This window comes from Emys orbicularis, chromosome 7 (assembly GCF_028017835.1).
Source record: "Emys orbicularis isolate rEmyOrb1 chromosome 7, rEmyOrb1.hap1, whole genome shotgun sequence".
NCBI lineage: Eukaryota > Metazoa > Chordata > Testudines > Emydidae > Emys > Emys orbicularis.
The window spans coordinates 5,422,483-5,444,036 of NC_088689.1; the positions used below are offsets into that span (position 1 = coordinate 5,422,483).

Here is a 21,554-nt window from a genome sequence, read left to right on the forward strand (position 1 = left end):
CACACACGGCGTGCACCACGACTGAATAGCCTGCCCAAAATTCTTCCTCCGAAAGCCACAATGCTCCAACATTGCAAACTCAGACTTAGCAGGGCACTCACTGTAAATTGTGGAAGGAGGGTCACTCACTGTACTCCTCAGAAAGTTTGTACTGCAGGATAGGAAACCAAGGGCCTGAAGACAATGTTTGAGCATTGTTCTATAGAGGATCTGCCCTGGCCAGGACAGCTACACCAGAAACTGGAAGAACAAGTTGAACTTAAAACACACAAACTCACCAGCTGAGGAAGGATCCTATTCTGTTAAAGGTTCTCCGAGATCAAAAATTTTTCTGTGATTAACAAAGGTCTTAGAGACCCTCAAAAGTATTGGATTGACAGGGTGCATGAAACTCTTGCGGATTTCAATGGAAGTTAAGCACTTAAATCCAGTTGAGATCTGAGCCTCCGTGTTTGATGCCAATAGATGCGGAGACGGGCCAAGCACCCTCCAGTCCCATTGGCAATCACCATCTTGCAGTACCAGGCAGATATTGTTCATCTCAACTAGTTTTTGTATGTTGCTGTTTTATCTGGCACTGGTTGTGCACACTTTCAAATCCCTTCTCTCATTAATTCCTTGCCTCCCCCACTATTTTTAAAATAAAGAGAAACACTTGGACAAAAATATTCTGGCAGCGCCTGCTGGATTTTGTTTTTAATTCCATACAGTGATTACAATGGCTACACATAGCCAAGGAGCTAATCCTAGGATAAATTATTTCTTCACATTCAAAATTACTGTAACAAGTCAGATCAACAATTGAAGAGCAAGTTAGGAAATTCCATTTGACAAGACTGAGCAGCCCATCTACCCTCACTGACCCAGACCAAATGGCACACCATGAAGTCCAGCCCACCATCTCTCTTTCTACCTTGCTTTCCCACAACATAGGGAAGACAGGCAGTCATTGTGCACAAGTGATTTATGGAGACACAAAGGTGAGCATGTGCTTCAGGCAGGGCCCCCAGAGGATTCAGGGGGCCTGGGGCAAAGCAATTTCGGGGGCCCTTTCCATAAAAAAAAAAAAAAGCTGCAATACTCTAGTAACATGCATTTGGAAATGTAAAAAATAACCAGTGAAATACATTCAAAAATTAATTTTTAATAATTTGAAAATACACAAAATACATTTTGGGGGGAGGGATAGCTCAGTGGTTTGAGCATTGGCCTGCTAAACCCAGGGTTGTGAGTTCAATCCTTGAGGGGGCCACTTGGGGATCTGGGGCAAAATCAGTACTTGGTCCTGCTAGTGAAGGCAGGGGGCTGGACTCGATGACCTTTCAAGGTCCCTTCCAGTTCTAGGAGATGGGATATCTCCATTAATTATTAATTATTATTATTATACATTTAAAAACATTAAATGCTTTAATGGTATGTATACATTTGCAATTACATAATGGGCTGTCGCTGGGTGCTGGTTGGTGCCAATGGGCTGTCTCTGCCTGGGGGTGGTGCTGCTGTTGCCCAGGGCTGGGTGGGGAGCTGGGGCTCTGGTTTGGGGGGGTGCCCAGCTCACAGGGGCTGGGCTCAGAGCTGGGGGTCAGGGGAGTGCCTGGCTCAGAGGGGCTGGGCTTGGAGCTAGGGGTCAGGGCTGGGGGGGAGGAGAAGAGTCAGGGGGGTGCCCGGCTCAGAGGGGCTTACCATGCTGCTTACTCCTGCCTCCCCTCTCTCCCACAGCCTCAGCACGCCGCGTCCAGGAGCGGCCCTGGACAGCACTGCAGCAGCGTGGCTCCACAGAACCTGAGCTCCCGCCGCTCGGCCCAGAGCTCGGAGCCCCACCCCCTTACTACGCGGCTCCCAGCGGGAGGAGCTCAGGCTACGCCGCTGCAGTGCTGTCTAGGGCCACTCCTGGACGTGGTGCGCTGAGGCACTGAGGGATGGGGGAAGGCGGAGGCGGGGGGGGAAGCCTCTGACATTCTCGTGGGGGCCCCTGCGGGACCTGGGGCAAATTGTCCCACTTCCCCCCCCCCCCCCCGGGCAGCCCTGGATTTAGGGTGCAGTGATCCATGTCAGACTGCAGAAGCCTTGGAGAGATTAAAACACAAAGCCAGAGCTACACTGACTCATCCTCAAGCAGATTTCAACAGCCTACAAAATATTTTCTATTTTTGCTGTTTGTGTTTCAATTCTCAAATTCACCTGTTTAGCCTAAAACACTCCTCTCCAATGGGAGAGGTTCCCCCCCACCCCCAAGTAGGGGAGGGGAAGTGAGACAGCGAAAGGAGGTTGACTAGCAGAGCAAAACAGAAGGCAGGTCTACACTTCAAATGCTGCAGCTGTAGCACTAAAGGGAAGAGATTACCTATGCCGATGGAAGAGCTTCTCCCATTGGCAAAAGTACTCCACCTCCGAGAGGTGGTAGCTATATAGGCGAGAAAATTCTCCTGTTGATTTAGCACCGTCTACACTGGGGGTTACGTCAGTTTAACTGCATTGCTCGGGAAGTGGATTTTTCAAACACATTGCTCAAGGGATTATACCAACCTAATTTCCTAGTGTAGACTTGGCCTTCACTTTTGCTTTTAAGCAAAAACAAAACAAAAACACAACTTCTTTAACTCCCTCTTTCTCCTCCCATGTCAGATTTTAGTCGTGAGCCTCAATTTTTAACCTATCATTTACAAAGGAAATTAAAACATCTACCTCTTAATCAAATGCAGATGATTCTTGGTCTAGAGTTATTCACTGGCAGGGCTGACCATCCTGATGGGAAGACCTAAATGTACTAAATCCCAGACCCAGGGAAGACTTAATTATCTGTGTTTCATCCACTCTAATTAAAGAGCCCCATCTGAAAGTTTGAGAAACCTAAGATGCTATTTAGCAAGTGTTAGCCTACACCTTTATTGCTGTCCTAACTGGGACAGCTCTAAATGATCTCTGTAGAACAATGAACTATGATGAGATAATCCTATTAGTAATAGTCCTAAGTGCTAGCCCTGTTCAAGATCCTATCAAGGGAGCAGCACCCTTAAGAACAAAGGAAGGTGGGCATCAGTTTATATTGACAGGTTTCAGAGTAGCAGCCCTGTTAGTCTGTATTCGCAAAAAGAACAGGACAGGAGTACTTGTTTTTTCTCTTAATTATTAGTCTCTTAGAGTTGGTAGGGCAACTCCCACCTTTTCATGTTCTCTGTATGTATATCTATATGTTCCATTCTATACATCCGATGAAGTGGGCTGTAGCCCACGAAAGCTTATGCTCAAATAAATTGGTTAGTCTAAGGTGCCACAAGTACTCTAGTTTATATTGAGATTACATTTCTACAAACGAATCATTCCCAGGTAAAGATCACAAGGATAGCAAGCTAGGGCTAGACTTTCAACTTCAGCTCTAAACAAACAGGTTTCCACTATATGAGGCAAAAAGGGGAGCTCCGGTGTAACAAAACCCTGATCCCTACTGCGTGTCAGCTATTATGTATGGACTATAGGACAACTTCACTCACACACAGCCATCTCGGTCCCTTTGTGGATCTTTGGTTTGTAACGGCGATGAAGGATTAAGCACAGAAATGTTTGCTACTACCATCATATTCATCTCCCAAAGCCCTCAAAGAGAACAATTCAAATAGGAGTCAAGAAAATAAACCTTTCATTAAAGAGAGATTTTAATAGAACAGAAGATGCAGAGACGGGGTGTGTGAGAGAGAGGAATGGAAGTTATACCTATTACCCCTAACAGGAAGAAGTTATCCTGAGATGAGAGTTTCATTAAAAAAATTAGAGAAACTCAATTCTAGTGGAGCTAGTGCTTAACTGTCAGCACGTGACTAACAGCAAGTGCCAGTTGAGAAACACCAGAGGTTAGATTAAGTAGGGTTACCATATTTCAGCAAGCAAAAAAAGAGGACGGGAGGAGCCCCGCCCTAGCCCCGCCCCCGTCCTGCCCTAGCCCTGCCCCTACCCCTCCCACTTCCCGCCCCCCTCAGAACCCCCAACCCTCCCCCCCGCTCCTTGTCCCCTGACTGCCCCCTCCTGGGACCCCTGCCCCTAACTGTCCCCCAGGACTCCACCCCCTACCTAAGCCTCCCTGCCTCTTGTCCCCTGACTGCCCCCTCCTGAGACCCTCCCCCCATCCTAACTGGCCCCCTAGGACCCTACCCCCTACCTGTACCCTGACTGCCCCAACCCTTATCCACACCCCCACCCCCAGACAGACCCCTGGGACTCCCACGCCCCATCCAACCACTCCCCACCCCCTGACAGCCCCCCCCCCCCAGAATTCCCAACCCATCTAAACCCCTCTGCTCCCTGTCCCCTGACTGCTCCAATCCCTCTCCCCACCCCTGCCCCCTGACAGCCCCGCCCCCAGAACTCCCACCCCCCCCCCCGCTCCTTGTCCCCTGACTGCCCCCTCCTGGGACCCCTGCTCCTAACTGCCCTCCAGAACCCCACCCCCTACCTAAGCCTCCCTGTTCCTTATCCCCTAACTGCCCCCTCCTAAGACCCCCCCCCCCAACTGCACCCCAGGACCCTACACGTACCCCGACTGCCCAAAACCTTCTCCACCCCCCCCCCCCGTCTCGACTGCCCCCTCCAAAATCTCCCTGCCCCTTCTCCGACCCCCTGGCCCCCTTGTTGTTGGCCTTCGCCTAACGTCTCTGTGAACTTGCTCAGGAATGACCTGAGCCGTTTGTCCCGGCACGCTGGGCAGCAGTGGAGGAGGAGCTCCAGACTGCCGGAGGCGATCTGCGAATGCAGGGAGGGAGTGATCTCAGCTGCAGGGGAAGCGGAGGAGGGGCTCTCTCTGGCTGTCGGAGCCCCATGTAAGTGGCACCATCCAGCCGGCTGCCCTGTTAGCCGCGCGCGCGCTGTGCACGGGGGGGGGGAGAGAGAGGAAGGTCCGGACATTTACAAATTCCCCCCGGGACGCTATTTTTAGCTCAAAAAGCCAGACATGTCCGGGGGAATCCGGACGAATGGTAACCCTAGATTAAGTCCATAGAACACGTATACCGGGGTGGCCAAACTTACTGACCCACCAAGTTGCATACGACAATCTTCAGAAGGCTGAGAGCTGGGGCGCACTTGACAGGGCTTGGTGTTTCAGCCCCGCTCCTGCTGAAGCCCCGAACCCTGGTAGACACGCCCTGTGGGACTGAAGCCCCGAGACCTCCGCCACCCCACTGGGTAGAAGCCCTACCCCACCACCCTGCTGCAAGGAGAGGTCCCGAGCTTCCTTCCTCCTCTCCCTGCTCACCCCAGTCTGTGTGTGTGTGTGTGTGTGTACACACTTGGAGGAGGAAAATAGTGACAGTAAGGTTCTTAGGCTCCCATCCACAAATCTAGATCAGAAATTCCACACACAAAAAACAAACAAGTGTTATACTTATTTCATTAGTTTTTCAAGTAGACACCTCATTTCAAGTAACTGGGGTAAAATGCTCACAGCTATTGTTTTCGAGCCATCTGCAGCCAGGTGAATAAACATCAGGACTAACTTACAACCATTTAAAAATTAAAAGAATGAGGAGTACTTGTGGCACCTTAGAAACTAACAAATTTATTTGAGCATAAGCTTCCGTGGGCTAAAACCCACTTCATCGGATACATGCATTTTTTCATGTTCTCGGTGTGTGTGGGTATATCTTCCCACTGTATACATCTGATTGAGTGGGCTGTAGCCCACGAAAGCTTATGCTCAAATAAATTTGTGGCACCTTAGAAACTAACGAGTACTCCTCATTCTTTTTGCTGATACAGACTAACCAGGCTACCACTCTGAAACCTGTCACCATTAAAAATTAAAGGAAATTTAGAACACTCATGATTTAAATTGGGTTTTTTAAATTCACATCAGAAGTTCTATTTACATGTGGATAGTCTTAAATTGCTAGAGCGGATGTTAAATACTTGTTTCTTTCATTTCCTAATTGTGAATAAAGTTTATATAGCGAGTTATTCTACTAAAGTTTCACACTTGAAATGCTCATCTGTACTGAAAGAAGTCCAAAGTCTCAATGCCCTTATTGTAACACCATCAGAAACTGACAGACAAATTTATAAGCAAATTGCTATATTCGCAGCCAACACCCATCTCATCCTAAAGAAAGGATTTTAAAAAACAAACAGTCTGCCTTCCAAAAACAAACTTACTCTGCTTTCTTGTGAGCTTTATCCTCAAACAAAACAAAACACAACACGACTTTGCATGACTGATGCAACCATAAATATTTGTCACCCCTAATTTAAGTGACATCTTGAAGCATCATACTGTGATAGAAATGAACCCTAGAAAAACAGGCTGCGTTCAAGCCTACTGTGTGACACCAGACAGCTAGGACTAATTGCTGAGCAAGCAGCAGGTTAACCAACTACACTTTCAGGGAATTTGCCAAAGTTTTATGGCCAAATGGAGTCTTCATTATGGAACGACTTGGGGGTTCATGCCAGCTTTCTCTTGCCCCTAGCCTCCGATTATGCCAGGACCCAGATGCTTTTGTCAGATCTGCCCAAGCCTCATAACAGCTTCTGGCATGAGGCAAGCAAGAGGAAAAGGGCAGGACCATCTTACCCTAGGAATCTCACATTTCTTTTGGCCAACCACACAACAGAATAGCTCCTCTTAGCTTACTCACCACCATAGGAAACGGATGTGCCCTACAAATGCTTTAAATCACTTTAACCCTTAGCGTACTGGCTCATCCTAAGCAGTTCCACAGTGCACAGATGGGAAGTTGCAAGGTTTGGATAATGTGTTTACACACACCAATTTAGGTTATGCTGTGTGCAGCTAGCCAGTAACAGATTTAAAATGCGATCCTTACTTGGATTCAGAAAAAAAAAGCTAAACGGGACACCTGCACAGAACCTGAGCCTGTTTGAATGATAATGGAGGTCAGCTGCTTTTCTCATATGCTTGGGCATATGGAAATTTGGATGTGCAAAGAAATTCCTTCCCCTTTTGCCTCACGGGACCTTGGGTGAGACCTAATAGGGATCATCCATTATAAACACATGGGATGTGCCCACCTGATCCATTCCTTGAAGCTGCATTGGAGCCCCATGGGATGTGCCCACCTGATCCATTCCTTGAAGCTGCATTGGAGCCCCCTAGGCACCAATTGATGACAGTCCTTCAAGGCTGCTATTAGTTTAGTGACAGCTAATTCCTCCCAACCAAACAGTTCAGAAGCAACTTATTGCACCTGAGATGCCACAAATCCCAAATAAGAGCAAAGGTGACTAGTTTAGGTCTGGATCAGCAGTTCTCAAACTGTGGGTCAGGACCCCAAAGTGGGTCACCAGGACTGGCTTAGACTTGCTGGGGCCTGGGGCCAAAGCCAAAATCTGAGCCCCACCGCCCAGGGCGGAAGCCCAAGCCCCACTGCCTGAGGTCGAAGTCAAACCCTGAGGGCTTCAGCCCCGGACATGGGGCTCAAGTTGCAGGCCCTGAAGCCCTTGGGCTTTGATTTTGGCCTCCCCTCCCAGGGCAGTGGGGCTCAAGCTTTGGCTTTGCCTATCCCTGCTCCCAGGGAGATGGGGCCTTAGGCAGGCTCAGGCGTCGGTCCCCACTCCTGGGGTCCTATAGTAATTTGTGTTGTCAGAAGGGGGTCAGAGTGCAATGAAGTTTGCATGATCCAGACCAGGGGGTTCTCAATCAGATTCATGCAGGCAGATCTGTGCAGAACCGTAATGACTTCAGCGGCATTCCATCCACGCAGACTGGATGGCAGGATTGGAGCATATGTAATTGGACTCTTTCGGGCAGGGCCTGCCTTTTTGTTCTGTCTTTATATAGTGTCTAGCACAATGGGGTTCTGGTCTTGGACACAGGTCCCTAGGTGCTTACATAATACAGAAAGACACACACACCCCCTCAAAAAGCAGACAGCATCAACATAAGACTCACTTTCTTGTTCTCCCGTACCAGTGCAAAGAAGCTGTATGTCAGTTCAGAACACCACAAAGCCAGTGTCTGAAAATTTTAAGAGTTGGGAAAACATTCATTAAGTTCTGAACTCATCCAATCTCCCTCCCCCGAAAAAGTCTAGGCTGATCTGGGGGTCTGAATAATGAGCATATGTTTGAAAAATAAGAAGGCAGTCAGTGGTCTTCCAAGGCATTCATAGAATTCCTATTGTGTCTTCCATACTTGTATTAGTGCTCCAAATGCAACAGTTGCAGAATTCCAGCGGGACCACACTGCGCATAAGTTAACATTCATGGCTAAAAGCCTTTTTACAGCACACCATCCAGTCAAGCCTCAAGACTTGTTTACTGTTCAGTTTTTGCTGGAGGGCTGTTTATATATTTTTTTACTTCATGTTGAGGGAGGGATATGGTTTTTTTGCACTTATTTGGAAGAGCTGCTTTTTAAACGCATGTTTTTAAGCGGTTTTGTCATCTTAAAAAGAATTCGGCCACACGTGCAATAAAAACAATTTTTGTCTGTCCTATTATCTGTTCAAATGTTGTCATAAAGTGTACCTTAAGAAAGGATACAATTGCAAGCTAATCAGTTCTCTCACGAGGTGCATCTTTCAGCCAGTTCATGAGATTACTTGTGTTAGCTCAAGTGGCCACAAGTTGTAATATTCAGTCTCCGTTCCATAATATTTAACTCTGAAAATACAGTTCACCAGTTTATTTGTTTTAAGGTGGTGAGGGACAAAGGTTAGAGAGTGAAAATGTCCTTGACTTCGTAAAGAGATTTAATGTTGAGACAAACTATAAAAAACAAAACCTTCAAAAGACACCTCCACCCCCCCCCCAGTTATTTTTAATTATTCGTTATTTTGAGGATACTATATTCAGACTGAGTCTGGTGATCATAGTTTATTTATAATTAAGTCAACATGTCAGAGTGGGTTTGTAGGAGCATTTTACCTCATGTTGTTGTTCTTAATATGAAGAACCCAATTTATTCCAAATGCCAAGAAAGTTAAACCAGTTTGTTCTAACAGATTTGCACAGTATCAGTCCAAATGCAGTACATTAAACTGATGCCACATGAGCACCCAGATCTCTTACCCCTTAAGAGAGCAGGCACTGGGAGAGCTGTCTGGACAGTGCTCTCAGCCACTTGGAAAGGGGGAAAATAGAGCATTTTTATGCTGCCCTTGGCCACAGACATTTGCCAGAAAGTGTCACCTCCTCAACTAAGGTATAGCAATAAAAAGGGAATCCCAGAACATTGCAAATCCTGACATCAAAAAGCATCAACCAATATCATATACCAAAATCAATAGCAGACATTGAAGCAAAGGGCCAACAAACGATGTTATCGCATAGGAAACAAGTACCAAAAGGTGGGAGCTGGGTACTGAGAGTGGGAGAAGGTGGAACACACAGACACAGAATTCAAAGCTCTGACCTGACAGGGACTCAGGAGAGCGTCAACTCATTGGCATCTTATTTGTGGCATCCCAAAGAAGGGTAAAGTGGAAACGGTAGTTGAAGTTACAGGATACATTGGTCCTACTGCTCTGTTGCCTTTTTGAGCTCACAGGGACCAGCCCGGACCTCCATTCCCTAACTACCTACCCAATTCTTAGTAAGGAGGAGTATCATCATTCCCTTTGTATAATCTGGTAAACTGAGGCAGAGGGTCAAACACCTCCCTAGTGTAAGTAATGACAAAATTACACCGAGGGGGATTGCAGCTCAAGGAATAGAGGCCTAGATCAGTGGTTTTCAACTTTGTACCCGAATGGAGTTGCAGACCACTTTGGAAATCTTAGACAGTCTGCAGATCTCCAGGGGTCCATCGACCATAGGTTGAAAGCCACTGGCCTCAAACAAAGATATTTAGGAACCTAATTCCAATTGATTTCAATGGGAGTTAGGCGCCAGACCTAAGTGACGTGCTTGAGGTCGCACAGCAAGTCAGTGTGACATTTAGAACAGAAACAAATAGTCAGACTGCTAAGCCGCGAAACCTCAAGGTTAGGAATCTAGAACTCCTGGCTTCTGCCACTAATAGATGTATCAAGGACTCACTTTAAAAATAAAAACAAAGCCTCTGCAAAGTCTAATTGTTCACAGACGTGCTTTAATTGGGGCTTTTTAAGACACGGCCCTTTTCCAGTGTTCAAAACACAAGCTGCAGTTGCTCTTTAGTTCACAAAGAAGTGTTCACTTTAACTGAATATGGATAACGTAGCCCTAGCCAACAGTGCAAACACCTATGAAATGAAGGTGGCACAGCAATGCTTGCCCCAGACTCCTCGTTTGTCCTTTTCTGTTGATACAGAGGCTTGCTGAGGGCTTTTAAACAACTTCTTAATTGTGACTTTTTTTTGAAGAGACATGTAGGTTTTGTAAGACAAGCTTGTGAACAAGGAAGCTCAAAGAAGTGTTTCCTTGGTTAACAAGCAATGGAAATGTTGATCGTAAACAATTCTTTTGCAAGATTGGCAACCCAAACACTGCAGCACTGGGTTAGGGCACGAAGTGAAACAGACTGGCTAAAGAAAATAATTCCCTCCAATCTACGATAAATGCAATGTGAAGCAACAGCAAAAAGTGACCAGTAAATTGCATATGTTCTAATAATCGAAGATGTAAAAAAAAATTAAACCTGGAATTTTAACCTGAGTGTCACTTTTGGGGGGGTTGGGAAAGGGAGAGAAACAAAAACAAAAACACCACCGCATGTCCTGGAGTGCCTTAATCTTTGCCATATACATTTATGTTTTATGGAAGTCTGAAAAAGAACAGAGTTACAAGATAAAGTCTGTATCTTAACATATCATCTAGTGATCTAGACATGGGCCGGTGAGCTAGGAATGCAAGGTTTGAATCCCAGTTTTAACACTAACTAGAGGGGGAAATCCAAGACTACCAATAAAGGGAGAATGCCATTTACTAACCTACTTTCTAAGGTGTTAAGAGAATTGACTGGCCCACTTAAATCACATAGTTAATTGTTGCTAAAAGGGGCATTGGAGGTGTTGAATGTAATAAGCCTTTATTCTAGAGTGGGAGAGGTTTTCAGATACAATATAACCCAGATATTTTTTGTAGAGTTTTGATAAAAAACTGCCACACACGCTATGATTTATGACAGCAAGCCAGTACCTCATTGGTTCCACCGTAACCATGAGATATCACTTAATTCCCTAGCAGGGTTTTCTAAATAATACGGCCATTCTAGGCCTGTGTAGGCAACAGGCTGGCAGTTTCATACAGCACTATCAGTGAATCCATAGGACAGCAGAGCCAGATGGCAGCAGCCCATTAGTGTATTAGTTTACTGCAGAAGTGCAGCATAAATCATTCATAATTTAACTGACCAATCAATCCAAGCAATGTCGTTCTCCAAGAGGAGTGTGACCTTTTTTACTCCCATGGGATCTGCATGGTAGGTAGGGAACTCGGAACTACCATAATACCACTTGAAGAAAAAGAGCCACACCCAGACCAACATTTCCAGAAATGGCTATTGATTTGGGGTGCCTACTTTGAGATCTATTACTGAAAATATCAAGTGTAATGTAGTACACGCAGAACTCCCTGCAGGTGCTCAGAAGCTCCAAAGCCAGGCCTACCACTTCCAGTTTAGGGCAATCGAACTGAGTAACCCATAATCATAGGTCACTTTTGAAAAAGTGTCTGGAAAAAAATATCACTGCAGGTCCTAAGGGAGGGAGAAAAAGAGGATTGGATTTATATTAGGTTAGATAATATCTTTTATTAGACCAGTTTCTGTTGGCAAAAAAGAAGTTTTCCAGCTCTTCCTCAGGTCATTTATAGGGTCAGACTGGAATTACAAAAGGTAACAGCAGCTAGGATACAAAACAGACACCCCAACCAGAGCCTCAGAGCCAGTCTACACCCCAAAGCTTGGGACAAAGAGTACCTCACACTGAGGTACTCACAAGGCAAGACTATTTCAAGCACAACACAGGATCCCTTAGGAGAGGCAACTTGGCAGGGCGGGTGGCCACAAAATAAGGCTCAAACTGAAAGAGAACAGTATCTCTACTCCCCCATAAAGAAACCTGACAGCGCTTGGATCATGCACAAGTACAAATCGATCAGAAAGAGGACTTAAATTTAAGGCAGCTGCCTTCTTGGACTGGAGAAAGAGCTATATAAGTGCAATGAGCAGGGGGCTAGTCATTTTTGTTTCAAAGGCAGTTTAATATAAAGACAGTTTTCTCTCTGCACAGCTATAGTCTGTTTGATGCCTCTGTCTCCCACCGTCTTGAGCAGGAAAGAGTCAAATCACCACACAATTTCATGCAACAGGAGGTACATGGAAGGTTCTTAAAAATCTCTCTACACAGCCATGCATTATATGGAGAATCTGGTCTCTTACCTGATTTTCTTTTTGAGGAGCCATAGTCCCTGAAAAATAGGCAACAACAGATCGACATGGTTAGTGTTTGAAATGCGGGGAAAGAAAAGGGTGTTTCCCAGACTCCCACCCATAGACTCAAGGACTCATCCTCTGCTTTCCCTCCTTTAAACTGGAGGCTAAGGCTGCAAGGCATTTGACACACACAGACTTATACACCCTGATCAGCAGCAGCTCCTCAGCGGCAGTAGCAGCAGCTGGTGCTTCTGCTGCACTAGGGGGGCCAATGGGCCATGTGATCCAAGACAGAGCAAACCATCTACAACCAGCAAAGCAGGGGAGAAGAGTGTCATTTTCCCTCCTTTAAATCAAGCTATTTAATGCCCAGTTGCTGAATTAACCCATTACATTCCCTTGCAGAGGTAAAAGCAAGTCAAACGCTTTCTGCAAAGGTGTGGTTGCTATAGGCATATCTTGCATTGCCCACAGTCCCTTCATTTCAAATGCTAATTAACAGCTGCATAAACCCCAGCCCCTTCTGGTTATCTCTGTCAAACACTTGTCTTCTCTTTAAGAGGAAAACTTAGTTCCTTTTTTGTTGTTTTCAGGATAGAGAATGTGGCTTTTCTTCTGGATCTACAGATCAAAGGAAGCTGGTGCCTTTGCTTACAGTATAATATGTGAAAGTGCTAGATGTTGCTATCACAGAAAAGAGGAAGAAAGTGCTGAACAGAGCTGGGAGAAATTGGAAAAAAATGTTTTAGAATAATTAGAATGAGGGTGGAAAATATTTTACTATGGTAATTACTTCTTCCCACTCTCCCAGTGTCCTCTCTGTATCTGTCTCTTAAACCCTGACCATGAAACGGGATGTGTAGTCAGGATCCAGGGGTTGCCTGCTACAGATGCCACTAGAGGATTGAGGTTGTGACGTTGTGCAGTCTACATGGTTTTATAAAAACATGATAATAAGTGAATATAATGTAACTGGGATAGTTTTATAAAAAATTTGATAATAAGTGACTATAATGCAAATGGGATATGCTTTGTGCAAAAGGTCTCTTGTAAGGTATCATTACAAAGCTCATAAGCTACTGAGTGTGATCATCCTATTTGTAGAAATGTACCACTCTTGTATCTAAAACTAGAAATATAAAATGTAACTCTGAGGGCCTATTGTAATTATGTAAAGTGTGGGCCATTAATGATGGTTTGGAATCTTGATGACTCCCATTGTCTGCAGATGGCTGTTTACCTGTGAGTCTCCCTGTATATGTGTGTGCTGGCAAGTGAGTAATGAAGTCTTGCAGTGACATGTGATCATGTCACCTGAACTGGAATCCATCTTTAACCTGGTGCTTTTCCAGTGAGGGGAGGGGGTGGAAACCCAGAGGGACAAAGGGTTCCCGCCTTATGCAAAAGATATATAAAGGGGTGGAAGAGAACAGAGAGGGAGAGGAGCCATCATGGAGAATCCCCTAGCTAACACCTAAGCTGGAACAAGAGCTGTACCAGGGGAAAGAATTGTGCCCAGGCCTGGAAGGTGTCCAGTCTGAGAAAAACTTACTGAAGCATCTCTGAGGGTGAGATTATCTGTATTTAGTTTGATTAGGCATAGATTTGCGCATTTTATTTTATTTTGCTTGTGACTTACTTTGTTCTGTCTGTTACTACTTGGAACCACTTAAATCCTACTGTCTGTATTTAATAAAATCACTTTTTATTTAGTAACTTACTCAGAGTGTGTATTAATACCTGAGGGAGCAAACAACTGTGCATATCTCTCTATCAGTGTTATAGAGGGCGAACAATTTATGAGTTTGCCCTGCATAAGCTTTATGCAGGGTAAAACGGATTTATCTGGGTTTAGACCCCATTGGGAGTTGGGCATCTGAGTGCTAAAGACAAGCACACTCCTGTGAGCTGTTTTTAGGTAAACTTGCAGCTTTGGGACAAGTGATTCAGACCCTGGGTCTGTGTTGAAGTGGACTGGAGTGTCTAATTCAGCAAGACAGGGTGCTGGAGTCCTGAGCTGGCAGGGAAAACAGAAGCAGGGGTAGTCTTTGCACATTGGGTGGCAGCTCCCAAGGGGGTTTCTGTGATCCAACCCGTCACAGAGGTCTTTGTCAATTCTTTGGGCCGCGACTGCCTTGTTCGTTGTCTCTTGTACAGCACTGTGTATTCTATGGGGACATTAAAAAAGCTGGGAAACACCAAGTATCCCAACGCCGATTATGCAAAGTTCAGAATATTTGGGAGATAATCTGAAATGTGGCATGCTCCCTAAAATCAGAAATGTGCATAGAAATGAATTTGGTTTTCCCAAAGGTTTTGGATCCACCCCCATGACATTTGGATAGCCAGGATTTACTTCCGGTGAAGAAGAAGAAAAATCCCAGTTTCTTTTTGGATCCCTTCAAATTTTCCAGTCTCACGTATTTCTATAAGACACAGTTTTCTCATGAGTCACTTTTGCAATTGTTTTGAGGCGAAGCCCCTACCGTTCATAAACAAACTGGTTTTTGCCCAGAAGCAACATTGTTTTTTGCCTACTGTCACAGGGATATACTGTGGGGCGGCGGCTGGAGCACTATATACTTCATCTGTTCTGGGCTGCCCACTAAGGCACGTGCCAACCCAAGCCTGCCTTTATTCAGTGACCTTTTTAGCCTACCAGCTACGAAAATGATGCTTAAAATTTTTGATTGGCTCTAGTTTTCAAGATATGCTATTGGGTCAGTATATACGACCCTTGACTTGGGAATGGCGGAGGATAAGTGAGTTATAAAGGGAAGGGATCTCAATTTAAACCAGAAATGACTAAAATACATCTTTGACTGGATCTATGAATAAATCTATGACTGGGTTTGGACAGTACTTGCTTTTTAGGCAAAACAATGAATGATGCAATCTGAAGCTGGTATTGCGTCATACATGATATGAATTGCATCATGTTATTCCTAGAAGTCATGGATGATGCAATCATAACGAAGCTTACATCACTCTGCTGAACAAATTGCCCTATATCAGCTCTAGAAATCATAGAGTGTCGTGCTCTCTTATTTGTCAGTGTTTGATTTTGCAAAGGGACACATTTCTGTTTAGCCAAAGTGAGCAGAGATGCCTCGTACTTGTGTGAACAGTGCAGATAACTTCTGCTATGTTTGTGGTGAAGTGACTTTTGCATCACAAAAGCGCAGTATAACCACTATGGTTAAGAAAGCCTATCACCTTTATTTTGGCTGCAAAATTAGACCAGCATTGTCAAGGAGTGCCCGCTAACCAAATTCAGCAGTGGGCTCCGAGAGCTCCACTTGGCCACTAGGAATGCTATTGCTTGGCTCGGCGAATATGCAAACGCTAAATAAATACACTCCCTGGGAAGTTGTGGGCAGCTCCTATAAGTTAGAGTTACTCTTGGGCCACCACTGTACTCCGTTCTCGGTGTGCAAAGCTGATGACTGCCGTGCAGGCACTGACTCAGAGCTTCCTCAGAGTTACACAGGGAAGTCTCCACAGCACAAACCAAACAGCCAGGCTCACAAGCAGAGAGTTTTAACAGATTCACACTCTGTGGCTTGAGCACAGAGGGGGGCACAGGACACAAAGGATGGGGTTGCACAAAATGTTTACACATTTTTCATGAGTCATTAACTAGAACAGGGGTCGGCAACGTTCGGCACGCGGCTCGCCAGGGTAAGCACCCTGGCGGGCCGGGCCAGTTTTATTTACCTGCTGACGCGGCAGGTTCGGCCGATCGCGGCCCCCACTGGCCGCGGTTCGCCGTCCCGGGCCAATGGGGGCGGCGAGAAGCCGCGGCCAGCACATCGCTCGCCCGCGCCGCTTCTCGCCGCCCCCATTGGCCCGGGACGGCAAACCGCGGCCAGTGGGGGCCGCGATCGGCCAAACCTGCCGCGTCAGCAGGTAAATAAAACTGGCCCGGCCCGCCAGGGTGCTTACCCTGGCGAGCCGCGTGCCGAACGTTGCCCACCCCTGAACTAGAAGGTGAAAATATCTGAATTCCAAGTATCTTTCCTTTTGGTTCTGAAAGTTTTGCCCACCTCGAGTCCGGAATCCTTGGTTCTGAATGGTATAGTCCATATATGCCATATATCCCACCCCTAACCCCAGGAATTCCCACAAGTGCCCATTGTCCTACTGTGGGGCAGTGGCACTACGCACTCCATCTATCCTGGGGTCCAGATTAGCTCCAGGGGAAGCTGTGGACAGCAGCTGTCAATTAGAGTTCCTTTTGGGCCACCACTGCACCCTGTTCTTCTAAGCTGCATCCCCTGAGCTGTGCCAATGAGGAGCTTCAGACGCAGACCCTGTATGGATCTCTTGGAGGGACTTTCATACTGGAGGCAGATTTGCAGGAAGGGTGGCCAGCACATCCCTCAGCCAGTGCCACTTCCCGCAGCCCCCATTGGCCTGGAGCGGCGAACCGCAGCCAATGGGAGCCGCGATCGGCCGAACCTGCGGACGCGGCAGGTAAACAAACCGGCCTGGCCCACCAAGGGCTTTCCCTGAACAAGCGGCGGCCCTAGTTTGAGAACCACTGGTCTACACAGTTATTCTTGGAGTGCTAGCACAAGCCCCGTTAGCCCAAGTCTAGTGACCCAGGGTGGGCAGCTCACTGCTGAGGGCTGTGTAGACATACCCTTGGAATCAGTAAAAGAAGGCACAGCTTCTATTCATTTAGTACAGATTTGTGACCCTGATGTTATTCCACGACCAGAGAAAATAGCATCCGTAAAGTGTGAGGTGCAGGGAATAGTTGCCATAATTAAGAACGTAAGAATGCCCATGCCATGGTCCATCTAGGCCAGTATCCTGTCTTCTGACAGTGGCCAGTGCCAGATGCTTCAGAGGGAATGAACAGAACAGTTGAGTTATCGAGTGATCCATCCCATTGTCCAGTCCCAGCCTCTGGTAGTCAGCGATTTAGTGACACCCAGAGCATGGGGTTGCATCCCTGACCGTCTTGGCTAATAGCCATTGATGGACCTATCCTCAATGAACTTATCTCCCAGTTATACTTCTGGCCTTCACAACATCCCCTGGCAGGGTGACTGTGCGTTGAAGCAGTAGTTCCTTATGTTAGTTTTAAACCTGCTGCCTATTAATTTCATCGGGGGACACCTAGTTCTTGTGTTAGGTGAAGGAGTAAATAACACTTCCTTATTCACTTTCTCCACACCAGTTATGATTTTCTAGACCTCTATCATATCCCCGCCCCTTAGTTGTCTCTTTTCTAAAATGAACAGTTCTAGTCTTTTTAATCTCTCCGTGTTTGGAAGCTGTTCCATACCCCTAATAATTTTGGTTGCCTTTCTTTGTACCTTTTTGAATTCTAATATATCTTTTTTGAGATGGGGTGACCAGAACTGCACTCAGTATTCAAGGTGTGGGCATATCATGAATTTATATACGGGCATTATTATATTTTTTGTCGTATTATCTATCCCTTTCCTAATAGCTCCTAATTCACTATGAGTATTGCTGTGGGAAGTGACAGACCAGGTATTTCATCAGCAGAAACAGAAGCTACTGGGAAAGTAAACAATCTTCCAATCCATTTAGCGGTGTTTGTCATCTCTATTTCCAAAGGAGGTGAAACAGTGGCAGACACCAAGTGGAGGAAGTTAATCTGTAGCTTCCAGAGCATTTAATACATGAATACATAAATTAAAATCAGTTCGCATTTGCTGGCTTTTGCCAAGGCTTGTTTAAATATGTTGTAGGCCTCTATGTTCCCATGCTCCTCAATTCCTATGAGTCTTTGAGGCTATGGGGAGTCACTGGCACTATAGGATGGATGTCATTTCAAATAAACCACTCCAACTATCATACAATTTCCTATGAACTGGCAGACCGCCAAAACCACTGAGCTCCATTCAGTAACTTAGTAACAGGAACAATAACTTCCCCCTTCTGAAGGTTGAGATGGTGTGCATATTGGATTACCAACGATTGTTGCAGTTCTTAGAACCATTTGCTCAATGCTATTGACATCAGATTCTGACATTTAAAAAAAACACAATACACCAAAATACCTCTCTCCCACTCTTTACAGTGTCACCATCTTCGCCTTAAGAACGTGCCTTAAAACTTGAGCTGTTCCTTACTGATTTTATTCAAGAGCCAAACTGACATTCACTCTGGGGCTTTTTAGACAAAGCATGATTCCAAATCCACTGCCCCTAGGACTACCACTAGATACTGACTGTATTATAGTCACACGTAGGAGTCCTTGTTACAATCAGGGCTCCACTGTCACATAAGAACGTCTCAATTTTTGCTTTACTTTAATCCAGTGGCTCTCACACTTTTGTACTGGTGACCCCTTTCACATAGCAAGCCTCTGAGTGTGACCCCCCCCCCCATATAAATTAAAAACACTTTTTTATGTATTTAACACCATTATAAATGCTGGAGACAAAACGGGGTTTGGGGTGGAGACTGACAGCTCGCAACCCCCCATGTTATCACCTCATGACCCCCTGAAGGGTCCCAACCCCCAGTTTGAGAACCCCTGCTTTAATCCTTGCCCAGTTGGAATTTCAATGAGAGAATGGGGTAAAGCTCATAACCGTCCTGCTCTGAAAGCAAAGGTCCTACCTATCCCTTCAGCTAAAGAGGGATTTCCATTAGCTTTTAGAGGTAGACAGTTTATGATACACAGTTGAGCAATTCAAATTCTGTCCATCAGGTGGTGGAGCGCACTCTGACACATTTCGCCTCTCTCGGTTCGTTACGCTATTTTGTACCTCAAGATACAGAGTTAACAAATCATAAAGAGCACATTTGAACGCTTCCCCCTCTCCCCAAGACAAATAAACAGATGAAGGCTTTTTTTTTTAAAGCATCTTATTCATTTCTTGATATAAATTGTTGCATTGTGGACCCTCTTGAACATGAATCTGCCCTTTCTGAACAGAGGTCCAGCTTTCAGTAGTCTCAGAATGGCCCCCATTGTGATGATATTGAGACGTCTAAGAGTCCAGAATTCCTTGCCGCAAGCAAAAAAGTACTTGAGGGGGGAGAAAAAGTCTGGTGACCTGACTTCAGACACAGGGATTTCTTGTTGGCCTGAAATCCTCATTTGCCGCTAAGAGTGTTAAGGCAACATTGTGTAATCAGCTTCATAAGAGAAAGGAGGCACCACTGAAGAGGTGATCTTGCCTTTCTGTCATCTCTCTGTTATCTTCATAGTGTTACTCAAATGCTGGCATGGGACAAACTAGCACAGGCTTATTTACCACACATTTTTGGCATGGCTACAAGTGGTTTCTGACTCTGTAGTATCACAGTTGTTGCTCCATTACGCTCACTGGGACAAATTTGACTCCAGCCTTACTCATTGAAGCCAACAGGGTGAAATCAACCCAAGTTCTGCCCATGAAAGGCTAATTACAAACTTGGGGACCAACTGTACCTCCAAGATAACACATGGATCAGGGGAGCCTCCAAACATGGCTACCCCTCTCTCACTCAGAAGAGGAGGAAAGGGGCTCCGACACCCCTGCGGCAGTGTACTCTCTACCTCAGTGGCTCTCAACCTTTCTCGACTACTGTACCCCTTTCAGGAGTCTCATTTGTCTTGTGTACCCCCAAGTCAGGGCCAGCTCCAGGCACCAGCCCACCAAGCATGTGCTTGGGGCGGCGCCTGGAGGGGGGCGGTGTGGCGGGGCCCTGGCCGGGCTCGCCGCCCTCCCCCCGACGCTCCGGCCGGTCGGGGAGAGCGGGGCCCCGGCCGGGCTCTCCGCCCTCCTCCCGGCGCTCTGGCCGCCAGGGAGAGCAGAGCCCCGGCTGGGCTCTCCACCCTCCTCCCGGCGCTCTGGCCGCCGGGGAGAGCGGAGAGCCCCGGCCGGGCTCGCCGCCCTCCTCCCGGCGCTCTGGACGCCGGGGGCTCTCCGCCCTCCCCCTGGTGCTCTGGCCGCCGGGGAGAGCGGAGAGCCCCGCCCAGGCTCTCCGCCCTGCTCCCGGCGCTCTGGCCGCTGGGGGCTCTCCGCCCTCCCCCCGGCGCTCTGGCCGCCGGGGAGAGCGGAGAGCCCCGGCCGGGCTCTCCGCCCTCCCCCCGGCGCTCCGGCCAGTCGGGGATTGCGGGCCCACGGCCGGGCTCGGCGCCCTCCCCTGCCACGCTGGGGGGGCGGGAGGGGGGCGGCGGGTGGCTTTTTTGCCTAGGGCGGCAAAAAAGCCAGAGCTGGCCCTGCCCCAAGTTTCACCTCACTTAAAAACTACTTGGATACAAAATCAGACATAAAAATACAAAAATGTCACAGGATGCTATTCCTGAAAAATTGCTGATTTTCTCATTGTTACCATATATTTGTAAAATAAACCAATAGGAATATAATTATTATACTTACATTTCAGTGTATAGTATATAGAGCAGTATAAACAAGTCATTGTATGAAATTTTAGTTTGTACTGACTTCACTAGTGCTTTTTATGCAGCCTGTTGTAAAACTAGGCAAATATCGACATGAGTGGATGTACCCCCTGAAAGACCTCTGCGTACCCCCAAAGGGTATGTGTACCCCAGGTTGAGAACCATGGCTCTTTCCTCCAGATCCTCCAGGTCCAGGGATCTGTATGTAAGTGGTAGTTTGTGGCAAGTGACACACATTGTCCCCCTCCTCTCCCAGTTCTGAGGGGATCCCCAGATCAGCCACCAACGGTGGGACCTTGCCTGTACTTCCAGGAGCAAGAGTCAGGGGAAGCAGGGGTCACAGAGAGGCAAACAGCCACAGGTTTGAGGGATGGCTGCTACAAGTGTGTGTGTGTGTGTGTGCGAACCCTTCCTCCCCCATCCCCAAAAGAACTAGGAAACCTCAGAGATTTCCTACAACAAATGCTTCCACGGTGGGGGTGAGACTGGGTTCTGGGTAAGCACTTCATGATTTAGCCCAGTATGAAGAAATTCAGAACGGCCACTTGCTCTACTTATTTTCATTTTATTTTATTAAGATCAAGTGACTCTCCTGGAGGAAGACTTGGTATTAAGTGCTCAGCGTTCCGCACAGATATATGGCACTGGGGCACAGTGAAAGAGCCCGGCCTCACAAGCCATCCCAGCCAGCAGTGAGAGAGGGCTCTGTAGAACCAGGAGGCTTTGGGAATATTGTGACAGTCAATTAAAGCCATGTGATCCCTCTCCTGTACGGGTCACCCAGCACTAGGAAATACAACATGGATATTTACAGCAGGCTTTTTCCTGGAGAGAGGCAGTACAAAAACAAGGTCTTGCCTAAGAATCACA

General features: G+C 46.7%; 1 protein-coding gene across 4 annotated transcripts in view; it reads right to left on the bottom strand.

Annotated features, from left to right (window-relative positions):
* Window positions 1–21,554, bottom strand: part of SH3PXD2A (SH3 and PX domains 2A) — a 372,422-nt gene that overhangs the window by 119,319 nt on the left and 231,549 nt on the right. For 2 of the 4 annotated variants that reach the window (XM_065407840.1, XM_065407839.1), the window contains exon 6: window positions 12,311–12,339. In XM_065407840.1, coding sequence (XP_065263912.1) covers window positions 12,311–12,339 — 29 coding nt within the window. Of the gene's footprint in view, window positions 1–12,310; window positions 12,657–21,554 lie in introns of those variants that run through there. The other 2 variants (XM_065407842.1, XM_065407841.1) reach the window with 1 other exon arrangement.